Here is a 14,869-nt window from a genome sequence, read left to right as displayed (position 1 = left end):
CACTTACACTGGGCGTGCGCCTTCCCTGACTAGTTATACTATTCTCTTACCAATTCCTGCATGTTTGGTGATCCCTCTCTAATCTCTTTGCCACTGTGGGGCCACATGACTTTCCCCAAACTCAGAATGAACCTGTTCATACCCTGCTGGAAACTGCCTACCAGGGAAGCATGGCCTTGAGGGTTCTTCTTGCTCGGAGATTCACACCCCCTTATACTTCAGGTTCTCCCGCTGCTTCTATGCACCCACCATGCTAGACCGAGAACACCAATGCCGGGACACATGTAGGTCTCTGACCACGCTGCTTCAGGTCATTTCATCCCTCCATCCATTCAGATTGAGTTACACAGTTCCCAGCCCTGTACAAACAGGTCAGTAGACAGCCACAGTAGAATAGTAGAGAGTAGCAAGCGAAAAAGCCACTAGCCATTACGTGTCAGCCAGGCGTGGTTTAAACAGCTAAGAACACTTTGAGGTTGGTACTGTTATCATTCCCACTTCCAAGGAGAGGATCCTGGAGCCCAGAGAATTCAGGTGGTGGGACTGAATTCCCACAGACAAGAATTCTAGCACCCAAGGAAGTGACAACACCAGGTTTCGCACCCAGGTCTGTCTGATCTTAATCCCATGTTTCTTTCTAACCCAGACATAGCCTATGTCCTCCAGTAAGCTGTAGGGCCACAGACGGAGGCTTTTGCCCTCTTCCCTGTCTGATAAAACTGTACTTATCCCTTGAGGTTCTACTCAATGTTACTCTGTCCGTGAAGTGATTCTGAGCCCCACTGAAGAAGCACTCATCTTTAAGACTTTCAGGGCAGCTTATATTTTATTTGTTTTTGTTTCTGCACCTAAAGATGTAGTCCTGTCTCTTGCAGCGGTTTTTGCCCAGTAAACATCTGTCAAATTAATAAACGTAATTTCCAGTCAATGGGGGCATCAGGGATGGCTCTTATACAGAGCAAATAACCAAAGAAAAGCCAAACACTCAAAAGGACTTGTGGTCTTCTCCCCCCAGGGAAGCCAAATTGCTATTTCTCTGACACTCTCCCTTGCATTGCAGCTTCCATATGTCCTATTTGGAATTTAGGGTTCCCCTCACCCTGGGTCTTTCTTCTGAGGGAGACTCTACCGAACATTCCAATTCACCGTTCAGAAAGACGTTCAATCAAATGATTGCTTCTTGCCGACACATCAAAACCTGCACATATGTGTCCATTTCCTGCTGATAATGTATATGATTTTTATTTTCCAAATCCACAATTTAAATCCAGGTGGGAGGGAATGAGTCAGAGAGAAATACCATTGCTTTTGGCTGATGACAGCAGCGTAATCATTTGTATTTTCCCCAACCTGCAAAATGTCAACATATTAGAAAAAAAAAAAATGCAGACATTTCACATTTCATTCCTGATGAGGTTCCTTGTCGTTCCCTCGCACCCCACCCTCTTCTATCTGAATCATTGACATCTGGCTATTAGTCTAAGCATTTAGAATGTAACACTGAGCGTTCAGGGTGTGCTGATGTCAGCACACACACAAGAGCTTGTGGTTCGGCATAGACCAAAGTCTTGTCTCCTTCAAGTTTGTGATGAGCTGACAGATTCGAATTAACTTCTGCTATTAACTTCTTCAGCTTTTGTCTTTGTGGTAAATACAAAACAGGGAGTGCTGAAGAGAACAAAACAAAGATGGCTGCCTTTTTTGGCCTCTTTATTCACAAGTCTTCGTGCTGCAAAGCCCGGTTAATCTTCCTTGTAAAACAACACAGGACCATGTTTTCCACTGTAATTAAAGACAATGGAGGAAAAGTTCCCTCTGAAGGGGAATGAAGCGCCTTCATCAGCCAGCCCTGCTGAAAATAGGTTTATGTTTCAGCAACAAGTGTAACGCGTGCCCCCTCTAATTAGATTTCCTTGCTCCTCTTTTAATCACCAAGAACATCATTATCCTTTTGGTTCCTCATTAGGAAGGTCGCATAGTTCATATTCATACTTATAAAACCTATCCAAATTTCAGAACAAAACTGTATCTTCTCACACTTCAGATACCTCATGGATCTCACTGTGCCATCACCAAGTTCAACTCGCCTGTGGGGTTTTTCTTTCTTTTCTTTTTTATTGTGGTCACCCTACCACGTGCTACTTTAGTAGAATGACAGCAATGCGCTCTAATGTTGCCAAGGAACCATGCCATATTTTCATGGCAATCATGGAAAGGAAAAACCGTGACACATTTCAATACGTTCGTTGCCATTTTTAAACTTTGAATCTCTTGCGAGGCAGGAGCTCATCAGGGAGCTTAAATGTATTTTGGGGGAGCTTTGGGCCGGGCTCGGGGACTTTGATTTTCGACACCTGCTCCTCCCCAAGGGTGAGTCCCCACCCCTCGGATGCAGCGACATAGCCTCACTTCCAGGGTAGCTAGGCCTGCAGACTGCTTCTGGGTTAAGCCCTTAATCAAATTTGTTTCTTAAAAATCTAATGTTTAGTATATTTAATTTAGCAAAGTAAGTAGCCTCTCCACAGTGGACTTTATTTTATTTATTTGTTTGTTTCTTATTTGCTTCTCTTAACCCTGCTGAGGTTCACATCTGGCCATAAATCTTCCCTCTGGCCCGTAGTGCACACATCAATTGACCTTCATGCCATTTACCATTTCTGGAATTTATCTCTTGATCTCTCTCTTCTTTCTATATACTGAAGACTGAAGTATTTTTAGTCTGCATATCTGTCCCCAAGGTATTTTGCTGTTGTCGTTGTTGTCGTTCACAGTTTGTTTTGTGGCTTTGCATCATCATTTCAGCTTTTAGTCCCAAGGACGCTCCACTTCAGGCATGAAGGAAACAGTGTGTAGCACTGGAAGGGTGGGGAAGGGACCGGATCAAAGGAAAGGGCAAAAATACAAGTTCTCACTTCCAATTTATCCCTGACCCGTATTTAATTAAACCTGATATTTGTACCAGCCATTCTAATTGCACTGAGTCACTGTTTCCTTCCTTAAATGTGGCAATTGCCCAGAGAGAGAGTGGGACCTCTAAATACACTTGCTTCCTTAGGAGGCTGTCACCGGTGGGTGGTAGCCACTTCAGGGCTTTTAAGGAGTGAGCAGGTCACTTGCTTGCTCGTCATAGCCACCTTTGCTTTCAGCCGGTGTGTGGCACTCGTCCTTGAGAGCCTACTATTGCACAGGGTCTCTGTTTAAAGCAGGATCCCCACAAAAGATCCTATTTTAAGGATCAGCAGTTATAGTCCTGCTTCTAATTCACCTCATATTTACTCATCCTTCACTTCTACTCAGTGATCTTACACATCATCTTATCTAATCCTCAAAGCAACTCTATAAGAGATGAAACTACCCCTCCCCATTTTACACAGTAAAGAAAAAAGCAAAACACAAAACAGAAAAGGCAACTGTTTCAGAGAAGTTTATTGTCTTGTCCAAAGTCATCCTGCCAGTGAGTCTCAGAGCCAGAATTCAAATTCAGTCCTCTCTGACTATTGAATTTAATTCTCCAAGGACTCCAGCAAGAAGGGTGGTCCTGAGATGAAAGGGATGCCGATTCTTTGTTCCAAATGGCTTTCTTCTCAGAACCTGGGAGCTTTTAAAAATTTTCTTTCCTTCCTTCCTTTCCTCTCTTCCTCCTTCCCTCCCTCCCTCCCTTCCATCCTTCTTCCTTTCGTTCGTTCGTTCCTTCCTTCCTTCCTTCCTTCCTTCCTTCCTTCCTTCCTTCCGTTGTTTGTTGACTGATTTAGACTAGAAGAAATGCTATTCCAGGTCCTATTAAAATAGAAGCTCTGTGAAAGCAGAGATTGTGTCTTTCTGAAAACAGAGATGGTCCCACCGAAGCTTCCCAATCAATACTTGCTGAGTGAAGGGCAGTGGCTTTCTGAGGCTAGCATGGGGTCCCTTACCCTTGTAAGACCAGTGCTTTGCCCTTGGACCTTGCATGGAGCCTAGCTTTGGATGTCTCCATCACTCTGCTCAATGTCCCCTGTCTTCCCAAGCTCACCTCATGGACAATAGCCTCTCTCAGAAATAAAACCCCTATCTCATGATCTCACCTCCTCACTCTGTCACTAGCAAAACCTCACCTCAGGTTCAAAAGATTTGGGAAAGATTGAAATAAGCCAATATTAGCTTCAACTAAGAAGTGGAAGGTGGGAGGTGTGGAAGTTACACAGTGGTGGTTACCATGATCACATGACTACATTGTACCACGTACTGCACTAATCACTCTGACTCTTTACCCTGTAAACTCAGTAGCATTACCTCTATTTTCAGTAAGAGAACTGAAAATACATTGTACGAGACCATATAGCTGGCATGCCACAGAGTCAGGATTTAAACCCATATTGGTCTGACCCCAAAGTTGCCAGGATTAGTGCACTTTAATAGTAGTCGGTGACTTTACCCCAAAGGGTGTTTAGGGCTGCAAAGACAAGAGAGCCAAGCCAAAGGGGTTCAGATGCATCCAAAATCTTTCCTAAGGTTCACAGAAGACATCTATTCTACCTGTTCATTCAGGGACACTGCTCCTTAGACATTTGGCCCCATCTTTCCTTCACACCCTTGTCCCCCAACCAGATCCATTTCAGGGTTATTTTTCTGCAGTAGAACACACACATTGAAAATTCACTTCATGTTTCCAAATTCTGGATTCTAAGTTTGAGATAAGAACTAACTTTCTCCCTATTTCCACCAAGAAGGAAGAGGAGGAGGAAAAGTAAGGGGAGGAGGAGGAGGAAAGCACCACCTGAATTCCTGACCATGTTTATTGAACTTAAAGCTAGTACTATCTTGGGTACCAAGTACTTGGAGAAGTTAATGCAGCTGTTGTTACCTGAAGAAATCAAGGTACAGGAAAACCATAGTCAACCTGACATCTGAGGATGTGCGTTCAAGCCCTAGTACTGCCACTGCTCAGGTCAGGGCAAGTGTTCCTCCAGCAGCATGCCCTTCCCTTCACAGAGTCATTGAGCTAACATTTGCAAAAGCCTCCTACCAGCCTAAGGGACCAAAAGTGAACCCCGAGTGTTCATAGAACCACACCAATTAGCTGAGCAGTGGTAATCTATATTAAAGCCCAAAGAAGCATGTGAGTAGTCAGGCGAGTGGCCCTACGGTACAGAAACCCTAAGGGAGAGACACAAACTAAATGCTTTCTCTTCCTCATTCAGAGTAGAATCAGGGTTACTGCCATGATGTAATTAAAAATCAGTTCGTAGCTGACGGCTTTTATCTCACATTCCTCCAACCTAGAGAATGGTACACGGATGTGTGACTCACTTCCTGCCCTGAACAAAATCCAAGGGCCCTCCTCTAGGTCCCTTGCTGTCCTGGCATTTAGCCGAGCTGCCAAATCTCAAATGTGTGCAGGATCCATACAAAGAAAGCAAAGCTTATTTTAATCTCTATTATATTGGGTTAGATTAACTCATTGGTCAGATTAGCTCAGCCATTGCTCATAGATTGACTGACTAAAGGCACTTTGGCATTAAATTGCCATATTGTCTGATAGAGTAAAGCAAGGCTCCTCATACTGGCTAAAGAATGAAGCTCCTTGAAGCTTCATAGCGTGACCACAGAAAAGGAAATCTGGTGGCCCAGGAGTGTTTGGCGCCCTCTTGCTCTCTTAGGAGATGGCATGCTGAGGTGTAAATCCAGAGTGGTGATGGTTTTGTACCAACTGGAAAGGGCCATCTGGCTGCTCAGCAGCTGTCCCTTCTGGTACCAGATGTAGAGTTTCCATTCATACAATAACTCAAAATGCTAATAGGAGAAGAGCCTTAGAGGTCATCAATCCCAACCTCCTCTCCTTTTGTAGATGGCAGAACCAAGGCAGAGAGGGGATGCCAGTGAGCTAAGGGGCAGCAGAATCACATAGAGAAATTGGGTCTCTGGATTCCTAGCCAGTTACTCCTCTCACTATGTGTTGCTGTGGTCCTTGGGAAACATACACAAAGAGTCCTTTTCCACGGAAAGGAAGTCAAGTGGTAACAATCCAGGCTACAGACTCTATAGCCCGAGTGACTCAGTTCTAATCTAGCCCTGTGTATATATTGGGTGACCGTAGCAAAGCACTTAACCGCTCTGTTCTTTAGTTTCTCCTTTTATAAAACGGGAATGCCAGTAGTACGTCACTCACAGCATTTTGTGAAGATTAAATGAGTTAATAAATGTTTAACATTTAGAATCACACTTGCCATGAAGAGAGCACAATGTAAATACACGCTACCATCATCATCCTAAGCGAGCTGAGCAACCTTTATGTCTGCTGAGTCCCCCTCACGGTTTGCACTCTATGGGACACTCAACCGAAGTTTAACTGTGCCTATAAACCCCCTGCCTGATCAGTAATGAACATCTTATTGCACCTGCCACACACCACCAGAAATACTCATTTCTCTTTATGATTCTGCCTCCTTCTCTCTCTGTACCTCACCCTTCATGCTTTGCCTTCCTCGTATACTGCTTTTTCCTGCTTTGTTTCAGCTATATCCAACCTTGTGCTGGTGTCATGACACCCAAAGAAATGCTTAAATACACTGGTAAAACATGGACTAAAGCGATTCCTACACTAATCATCTCTGTGTCTCTAGAGTGGAGCTTATTAGGCCTTCAATTGTTTCTTAAGTTAATATGAATCATGAATTAGACACACACATATTTAGTTTAATGTATGTCTTCTCTCTTTTTTGTGTCTATCTTCTTCAAGAGATAAATGATTTAGGTGTTTTAATGAGTTTATAAAGAAATGATCAATGCAGATTTGTTAGACATATATGTTTCTGTAAAAGTATCTATCTATCTGTCATCTATCTATCTAGATCTCTCTCTCTATCGATAGAGATAGATAAATACTTTTAAGGAAATATGTATGTCTTACAAGCCTGCATTGCTCATTTCTTTATAAACTCATTAAAACATCCAAATCATTTATCTTTTGGAGAAGATAATATAGAGAATTACCTTGCGCTCCAACTTGGGCATTTTTCAACTCAGTACATTCTGTAGGCCAGTATGGTTCCTTAAGATATATGTCTTGACTGATGGAGGCCCCAGAGTCAGGCTACTTTTCATAAATATGTATGGAGCCTTCATGGGGTTGATAGCACTGGCTTGTGCCTGGATCCTGCCCTTGTCTGTGAATACTCTGTAACAAAAATGCAGAACAGTGTGAGCCAGACTCTCAAGCCAGCAAGTAAATGTGCATTTTTAGTCAAAAGGGGAATTGTGTACATTGGAAATCAGAGGAAGAAGAGATATCCATGTGGAAATTCCTGAACTTGGAACTGTTACGTGCTCACTGCTGAAGTGAGAGGCCTATACTTCCCCAAGCAAAATGTTAGCGTCGGCGTCTTCCTAGGAAAGGCAGGGATCCAACCATCACACTGACCAGCAAGCCAAATGACGACGGTTCTGTCTTGAGGAGACTCTGCCCCAACCGTGCTTCTTCAAGTAATCATGTTATTTCCAATAAGCCAATTTGTGTCTAAAAGCAAAGGAAGTCCAGGCTTGAGAAGGCGAAAGAAGCATGCTTGTCTTGTCTGCAACTCCTTTTCTTTGTTGCTGGCTCTACAGGAATGCCTCTTGGTGGCTTCTCACCACCTGTCTTACACTTGATTTCACGTTCCCTAAAGTACCCTCTACTTGCTAGCTACTGGTCTTGCTTGTGACTCCAAATTCTTATGGCTTGCAAATAAAGGTGATGGAGGAATGCAAAGGTGAATTCAACCCTGATGCACTTGCCCTGGGTCCTTAGAACAGGCTAGGACATCTCACCTCATGACATTTGTCTTCTTGAGGGTGGCAGGTAAAGTGAAAGGAGCAACACTTGTGACTCAATGGTCTTGTTTTACAATGGAGCATGTGTGACTCCCTAGGGCATGGGAGAGGTCCAGAGAGACTAGAAGAAAGGGTAAAGGGAGAACTCCATCAGGCCACACCATTAGGTGTTAATTTGGACAGAATACAGAGTCTTCTTTGTGGCCTTCAGAGAGGCACTGTTGACTGCGGCAACAAAGCCAATCACGGTCTTTAAAACTCTCCAGTATAATTGTCGATTCTTCCTCAGTTACCTCGGGAGGAGCCTCCACGATACCTTGGTTACACAGGATGAAAAGTTGGCCACACTACACCTAGAATCCTGTTGCTCATAAAATGTTACCATTCCTTTCTCTTTCTTTCCCCTACCTGCTTCTCGCCACTATGGACTGTCTCCCCGCCCCATGCCTGCCCTCCCCCTCCTATCCCTGTCTGTCCTGGACACCATCGCCACAGTTAGAGGAACTGCTTATGAAGCAACAGTCAGGTCCTGTCATACCACTTTGCCCTGTCTGCTGCCCTCCCTTTTTAGCCCACAGGCCTAAATGAATGCCAGGGCCTCCCTCTACCTCTTTTATTTTTTAAACCCCAGTCTTTGAGAGCAGGCTATCGTGGGTAAGGTGACTCCATGAGTCACCCTTTTGGGTTTCTAAATACTCCCAATGGGTGTTTTCCATTTGTCCAGATTTGGAAGGATCAATGGTGGGACGTGGGAGATGGGGGAATGCTCACAGAGAAGCATGTGTACATATATGCTTGTCAGAGAATAAGTATGGTACCCTTTGGGTGCATTCTAATGGATCTGTCTCTCTTTCCCCACACAGGGCCTGGAGCAGTCATTGATGGTGTAAACTCGGCTTCTAGAGCACTGGCTTGTCTCTGGCTATCAGGGACCCTCTTTGCCCACTTCTTCATCAAGTTTTGATAAGAAATCATAGGTCCTCTGAGCAACGCCTGCTTCTCCATATCACAGACTTTAATCTACACTGCGGAGGGCAAACCAGTTTGGGCTTTTTGTTTGTTTGTTTCTGTTCTTCTTCTTGATTTTTTTTGGGGGGGTTGATTTATTTGATTTTTTTTCTCCAGTTTGAATGAGTGGGGTTGGGAGGAGGGGTGGGCAGGGTTCTACCATGTGTAGGATAATCATTCATTGGTGTGTCCAAAAATGGAATCTGTCCCTGCTACCTTGGCCCTTCCCTTTCCTCTGCTCCTCTCCCCATTATCAACACTACCAACCTCCTCCTCCACCCCCCCCCCCCCGCCAACACACACCAAACCATAAGCTCCATTTGGGCAAAAACGTGCCTCATGATAAACACCCTGAAGACACAACTTGACTTATAATGCAGTGCACAGCAAGAGTTATATCCAAGTGTCCTATTATCTGTGTCTTTTAAGCTTTGGGCCATTTTCCTTATTATAATGTACATATCCCTCCCTCCATGCTTATTATTATCTAATTCATTCGGGTTCACATCCTTTCTTTCTGGGAAGGTATCTCAATATACCCATATCCAACATATATATATATTTATATATATATATATATATTTTTTTTTTTCTTGTTTCCTTCTCTAGCCACTCTGCCCTATTTGCTTTCTCCATCAGCTATAGGGATTAGAAGTTTGGGGCTCTGCACACAACCCAAAAGTAAAAGTTTAGAAGTCACTTGACCAAAAAAGGGGGAAGCATTTTGAGGATAGTACTTCTGTTTTAAAAATGTTGTCCAACTCATAAAAAAAAAAAAAAAAAAAAAAAGTGATCCATAGATGGCTGAATATTTAGGGTTTATCAAGCTATTGAAGTAATCATACTATTATCCATCTACTCAATTGTTTGATTTATCTCTCCCTCCAATTATCTACCCACCCATCTTCCTCTGTGGCGATCTATTTACTCCCTTTATCAATCTATCAGTGTAATTATCTAACACTTCTTTCTATTTCTTTCCCTACTACTCACTATCAATTCATCACCATGTTAATTTCTAATCATATTACATCCATTCCATTGTATTCATTTCTATTTTACCTTCAGCAGACATTGGCATCTTCAAAAATACCTATCAACTTTCTAATGAAAGCCAATGGTCTCACAAGCTAACAACATAGAAAAGCAATATGTCAAGGACTCTTTGGAATGTGGTATCCTATCCATCCAAAGTAGATGCTATTAACAGATGGACCAAAGTAACAATCTAAGGATCAGTCACTCACTATTCCAAGAAGAGACTGTGTTTCCAAAAGCATCTTCTTGGGAAGCATATCAGCCCTGGAAAAGCCTTGATCAATACTGTGGGTTTTTTTCCCTTTCACACTTGAGGGACCAAGGTGGCAACTTTCATGTTTTTCTCGGTCTTTCCAGAAAGTGTATGTCAGGAACCTATGCGACTTACTCCATGGCTGCTTTTTCTTAATAGCAAGGACGCAGAGAGAAAACACACATCTGTCCCTGCAGTGTGAAAAGAGCAGTCCACCTGTCTGAGTGCAATGACTTCAGCTATTGTCTCCTCCCTGCTCCAGTTTTGGTTTAATCTGTTTGAAAACTATCCAGTAAAAAGCTGATGGAAGCCAATTACATGGCGGGTGTGTTGACAACTCTGGTATTTGTTTCAGGAAGCTCTTCTGAGCTGAGGGCACTTGAGCAACTGACTTAATTTCCAAGCACTTGATTAACACAACACTGCATACAGGAGGGGAACGTGTAAATGACACACAATTTCCTCTGATACAGGCTGCTTCTCCAGTGGCTTTGGGGAAGAATGTCCTCAGTGTTCCACACTCAAAGCAGATGCAGCAGACAAACAAGAGCTGACCGGACTTTTCTGCATCATCTCCTGGGACAAGAAGGACTCAGCCAGCAAGGGTGCCTATAATCCAAAAGAAAGGCATTGAGAACCATGCAAAGTTATGCCGCTCTTTACCTGTGCCGCAAGGACTGACCTACTGAGAGCAGGACAAAGAAGCATCACAGTGACTGTTTCACAGACCAGCCCTGCCTCAGTCGGAAAACTTTCAGGTCCACAGTCTAAATAAATATGAGCTTTATAGAGCTCCATTCCCTCAATGCTTAATTGATCTTCTTCCTCCAATATAAATGGCCTCTTTGTGTTGTCCATAACGGCACACGAACATGACATACACAGTGGGGGAATATGTACTTAAATATATTTTACATGCATAAATAGATACAAAAATACAAAGGTAGGTAGTCTTGGCATACAAAAAGCTAGGCGCTTTCATAAGAGTTGGAGCTAGTACGAGTGGAATTAATATTACATTTGCCAGCTGTAAACAGACATCTGCATTTCCTAGTGAGCTGCCAGGAGCCAGATTCTGGGAACATAAATGATGTGCCAAAAGCAATGTATTGATTCCAAGTTCCAGGGACAATCAGGAGCAGACGCAAAGTCAGAGTTAAAGGTCGGACATCAGTGTTTCAGGTCTGTCATCACATTCGGCACCTGGAGTCGGGTTGGTGTCAGACATTGTATGGGAATTAAATGTGTCATTTGAGTGTTCTACCGATAATAAATGTGTTACTTTGGAGTAAAATAAATGCGGAGGCTCTGGGGAGTGGATGGTCTTGGAGAACCCAGCGCTTAACATGGACAAGCTATACATGTTCTTCGTGCCAAGACTTGTTCTAGAGGAACGGACCCATCCTTCTTTGACCTGGAAGATCACCAGAACCTTTTGACCACAATAATGAGGCTGGGTCTCAGAGTAATTATGGAACTCTGTTCTGCCCTCTTCCATTGGATACCGGGAAACATTTCTGGTGATTGCCTATTCCAGCCATGTTTCAGAGGGAAAAAAATCCTACAGTCAATCCTCATCTGTCTGGGGTAAAGAAAACCAAGTAAATAAGACCCAAGGAAACTGGGCACTAGGAAATAAAATGGCTCTTCATCGCCTTAGACATACTCCAGCTTCTGTGTTGTTTGGGTTACTTTCAAGGGCATGGCTCCATAGAACAGTAGCCGTTACCCAGCATTTGAAGCACATAGAACATTAAATGCTTACTAAAGACAATATTCACACTCACATAAGTTTTTTCAACTTCCCATATGGTGGGTAGATAGATGAAGCCTGTTGGATAGATTTTTTTTTTTTCAAGGTGCCAATGGTAGGGATGGGGACTGGGGCAAAAAAAGAAGATAAACAAAATCTGAACAACTTATAACTCTTCATAGGCTTTCCACATGGGAAGGAAACCAAATAAGACTTAGCAGGAGATTAGGCGAGGGAAATTCAGCAATGTAGTTACTCTGAAATCTTCCCCCTTCCCAAAACACAATTAATATGTATTTCCACCAAAGTAATGCCAATGAAAGTGCTAGTGTTAAGGCTCTGGCCAAGCTTGTTTTTTGGTAGTTTAATGTCAAGTGCCTGATACAGTCATCTGCAAGTCTAAGCAAGTGTGTTTAGTTTTTCTCATTCTTGTTTTAATTGGGGGAGAGGGGACGTATAGGGGAGCTGTGGTCAAAACACGCACATATGTTATGCGGAGGGCTTTGTACATGGCTGTTCTGCTGCGATTGTGCTAAGTGGAACAGAAGGAAAGGAAGAGGCCTTAGACTTTGTCCCCTGAAACCTGTGCCTCATACTAGTTGATACATTCCACAGGTTGGCCAGTTCCTTCTCAAAACTTGGGTGGGAAGTGTGCTTTGGGACTCAGAAACTTCACAACCGAGGCTAAATGTAAGGACCTGTTTCTGCATGGATCCAGTCAACTTGCTTTCAACATGGAGGTGTTAGCAAGTTCCACTTATGTGGGAAGGACTCTTATGTGAAAAGATCAGAGAACCTCAAAGTGAGCAGTTACTCTCAAAGAAAACTTATCGCTGTCATTGCATCAGGAGTGGCTGTAAATGGAAAACTCTAGTTGGCGTTTGGCACTTCCTGTGCCAAAGGGAATGTTTTCTCCTCTGGAGTTGTGCATGGATGTGATAAGCCCCACTGGTAAAAAGTGGGGAGTAATGGCTGAAGTGGAGGTGGGATATGGGGGGTGGGGTCATCTTTTCCAATTTGATCCTGAATCCTCACCTGGACCCAGCCCACCTTCCCTTCCCATCCCCCCACAGAAATTTTTTAAAGTAAAGTTTAATCTATTTGGAATTGGGAAAGGAGCATAAAATCCGTTGGCAAATTCACTTTTTTATATTTGTTTTGTTCTTTTGTTTCACACAAACTCTATTCCTAGAAACTTACACCCAATCGCCTCTTCTACTATCTAAAGCTTCCCTTTTGATTTTAAGGCAAATAAGTTTGAGCAGTTGCAGTAAAACATCACAGGTGTGTTACTAGGAAAGTGACATTTTCAAAAGATACCATATGATGAGAACTCCTAATGATCACTAAAAGCAAACAAATAAAAATGCCAGTCTCATTTCCCTCATTTTTTTACTTAAGAGAAGAGAAGTAAATGAAAGGAGGAAGAAATAGATTTGCAATTAAAAGATGGAGCAGAAAGACAGAGCTGAACCAGTGCAATTTAGCCTTCAGGTGCAGGATCCTCAGAGTCCAAAGGAATGTGGAGTGGACTTAATTAGGCGCCATTGTCTTCCTCCTGAAAGTAAGCAGCTAAGCCTCATTTCCAGTATTTTGAAAAAGCTTCCTTTTTGTTTCTTTCAACGGTGCCCTTTTAAAGGCATACAGTTGTTCCACGCCACTGAGTGGAGAAAGAAAGATTGTGAACCCTCTACTATCCTTCTAGGGCCACATTCTACGTTATTGGCAGATTTATAAGGTTATCAATAATAGCAATGATAAGTAATAATAGCTGCCCTTGTGTTAGTTAAAGGGAGCATTTTTAATCATTCAAAAATTTTTGTGACATGTAAAGTGCAGTTGTGAGGAATGTGTGGGTGTACGAAAATGTATGTCAATTTCAGAGTCCTCTAGATTAAAAAAAATTATGACTTATCAATGGTGCCGTTATAGCTGTGTCAGACGATGGGTGTGCCCATTCTCACAATTATCCTTAAAACAAATCTATGTTCAAATGCTTTAAAAAATGATCACATGATACAAGAGTATAACTTCTAGAGTTCTTTTTCTTTTATTTTCTTTCTTATTTTTTCCTTCAAAAATCAATGAAGACTTGATTTCTGTCAATAATTGTATTAAGGGTGAATATACTACCTGAATTTTGTGCATGTTACATTGTAGTTGTAACCTTTTCTAATTCAGGATGAATACGAGATGGTTGTGATTGTGCAGTGTACCAATAAAGTTCAAAGAAATTTGTAACTTTTGGGGGGCTTTTTATTAGGACATCTTACTGAGTATCCAGGAATGGAGAAATGCAGGCTATGCTTTTCCCATATGCTTCTCTCGTATGTATGTTTTAGGCTTTGGGGAGTAGATGCAGTCAGAAAACTGAGTAGCCTACATCTCTCTCTCTCTCTCTCTCTGTCTCTCTCTCTCTCTTTCTCTCGTACACACACACACAGAGTAGAAGTCAGTCTAGGTATTTTCCATATTATATCTATATGTCAAATATCTATGCCATTTACAAGTAATATAAAATGTAGCTGCAGCCTCAAAGTCTAAATTATTTATTGACCTAAGCCAAAATGAAATCAGAAAAGAAGTTTCGGAAAAATAATGACCAGATTCTGCTCTGTTTGGACACTCCTTAACAGTTCCTGTGGCTTGAATCCACTGAACTAAGAAACACTTTGACAAGAGTAAGTATGAGAAAATATGGGGAATATGCTGTACATTTATTCTTAAAAGTGTATGTCATTGGATTAATTGTTTCTCCATCTTAGGTTTATTGTTGTATACACATGGGGAATAGCCTAAGAAAGAGACCTGGAGAAGAAGCTCCCTTCCTCTGATTGCCTTTCCTGAAACAGACTTCTCTTTCAAGAAACCTCCAACGCTTCTGTCTACATCACACGCCCCTCTGCTTTTCTGAAGGAATGGATTTTAACCTGTTTCTTACAACTCAGCTAGCTCATCTTTACACATCAGCTAACCCTTCCTAGTTCTGCAATTAACTAAATAGGTGATCTTGGATGGACACTTAACCTTGC

The 14,869-nt window shown here is 42.4% G+C and overlaps 1 protein-coding gene across 1 annotated transcript in view; it reads left to right on the top strand.

Annotated features, from left to right (window-relative positions):
• Nucleotides 1-9,327, top strand: part of OPCML (opioid binding protein/cell adhesion molecule like) — a 486,229-nt gene extending 476,902 nt beyond the window's left edge. The window contains exon 7 of the mRNA XM_044386480.3: nucleotides 8,649-9,327. Coding sequence (XP_044242415.1) covers nucleotides 8,649-8,749 — 101 coding nt within the window. The 3' untranslated portion in view covers nucleotides 8,750-9,327. The remainder of the gene's footprint in view (nucleotides 1-8,648) is intronic.
• Nucleotides 9,328-14,869: the final 5,542 nt, after the last annotated feature.

The sequence above is a fragment of the Ursus arctos genome, unplaced genomic scaffold (genome assembly GCF_023065955.2).
Source record: "Ursus arctos isolate Adak ecotype North America unplaced genomic scaffold, UrsArc2.0 scaffold_22, whole genome shotgun sequence".
Lineage (NCBI taxonomy): Eukaryota > Metazoa > Chordata > Mammalia > Carnivora > Ursidae > Ursus > Ursus arctos.
Note: the sequence above shows the minus strand (reverse complement) of the source record. Positions and strands in the feature narration are given on the sequence as shown.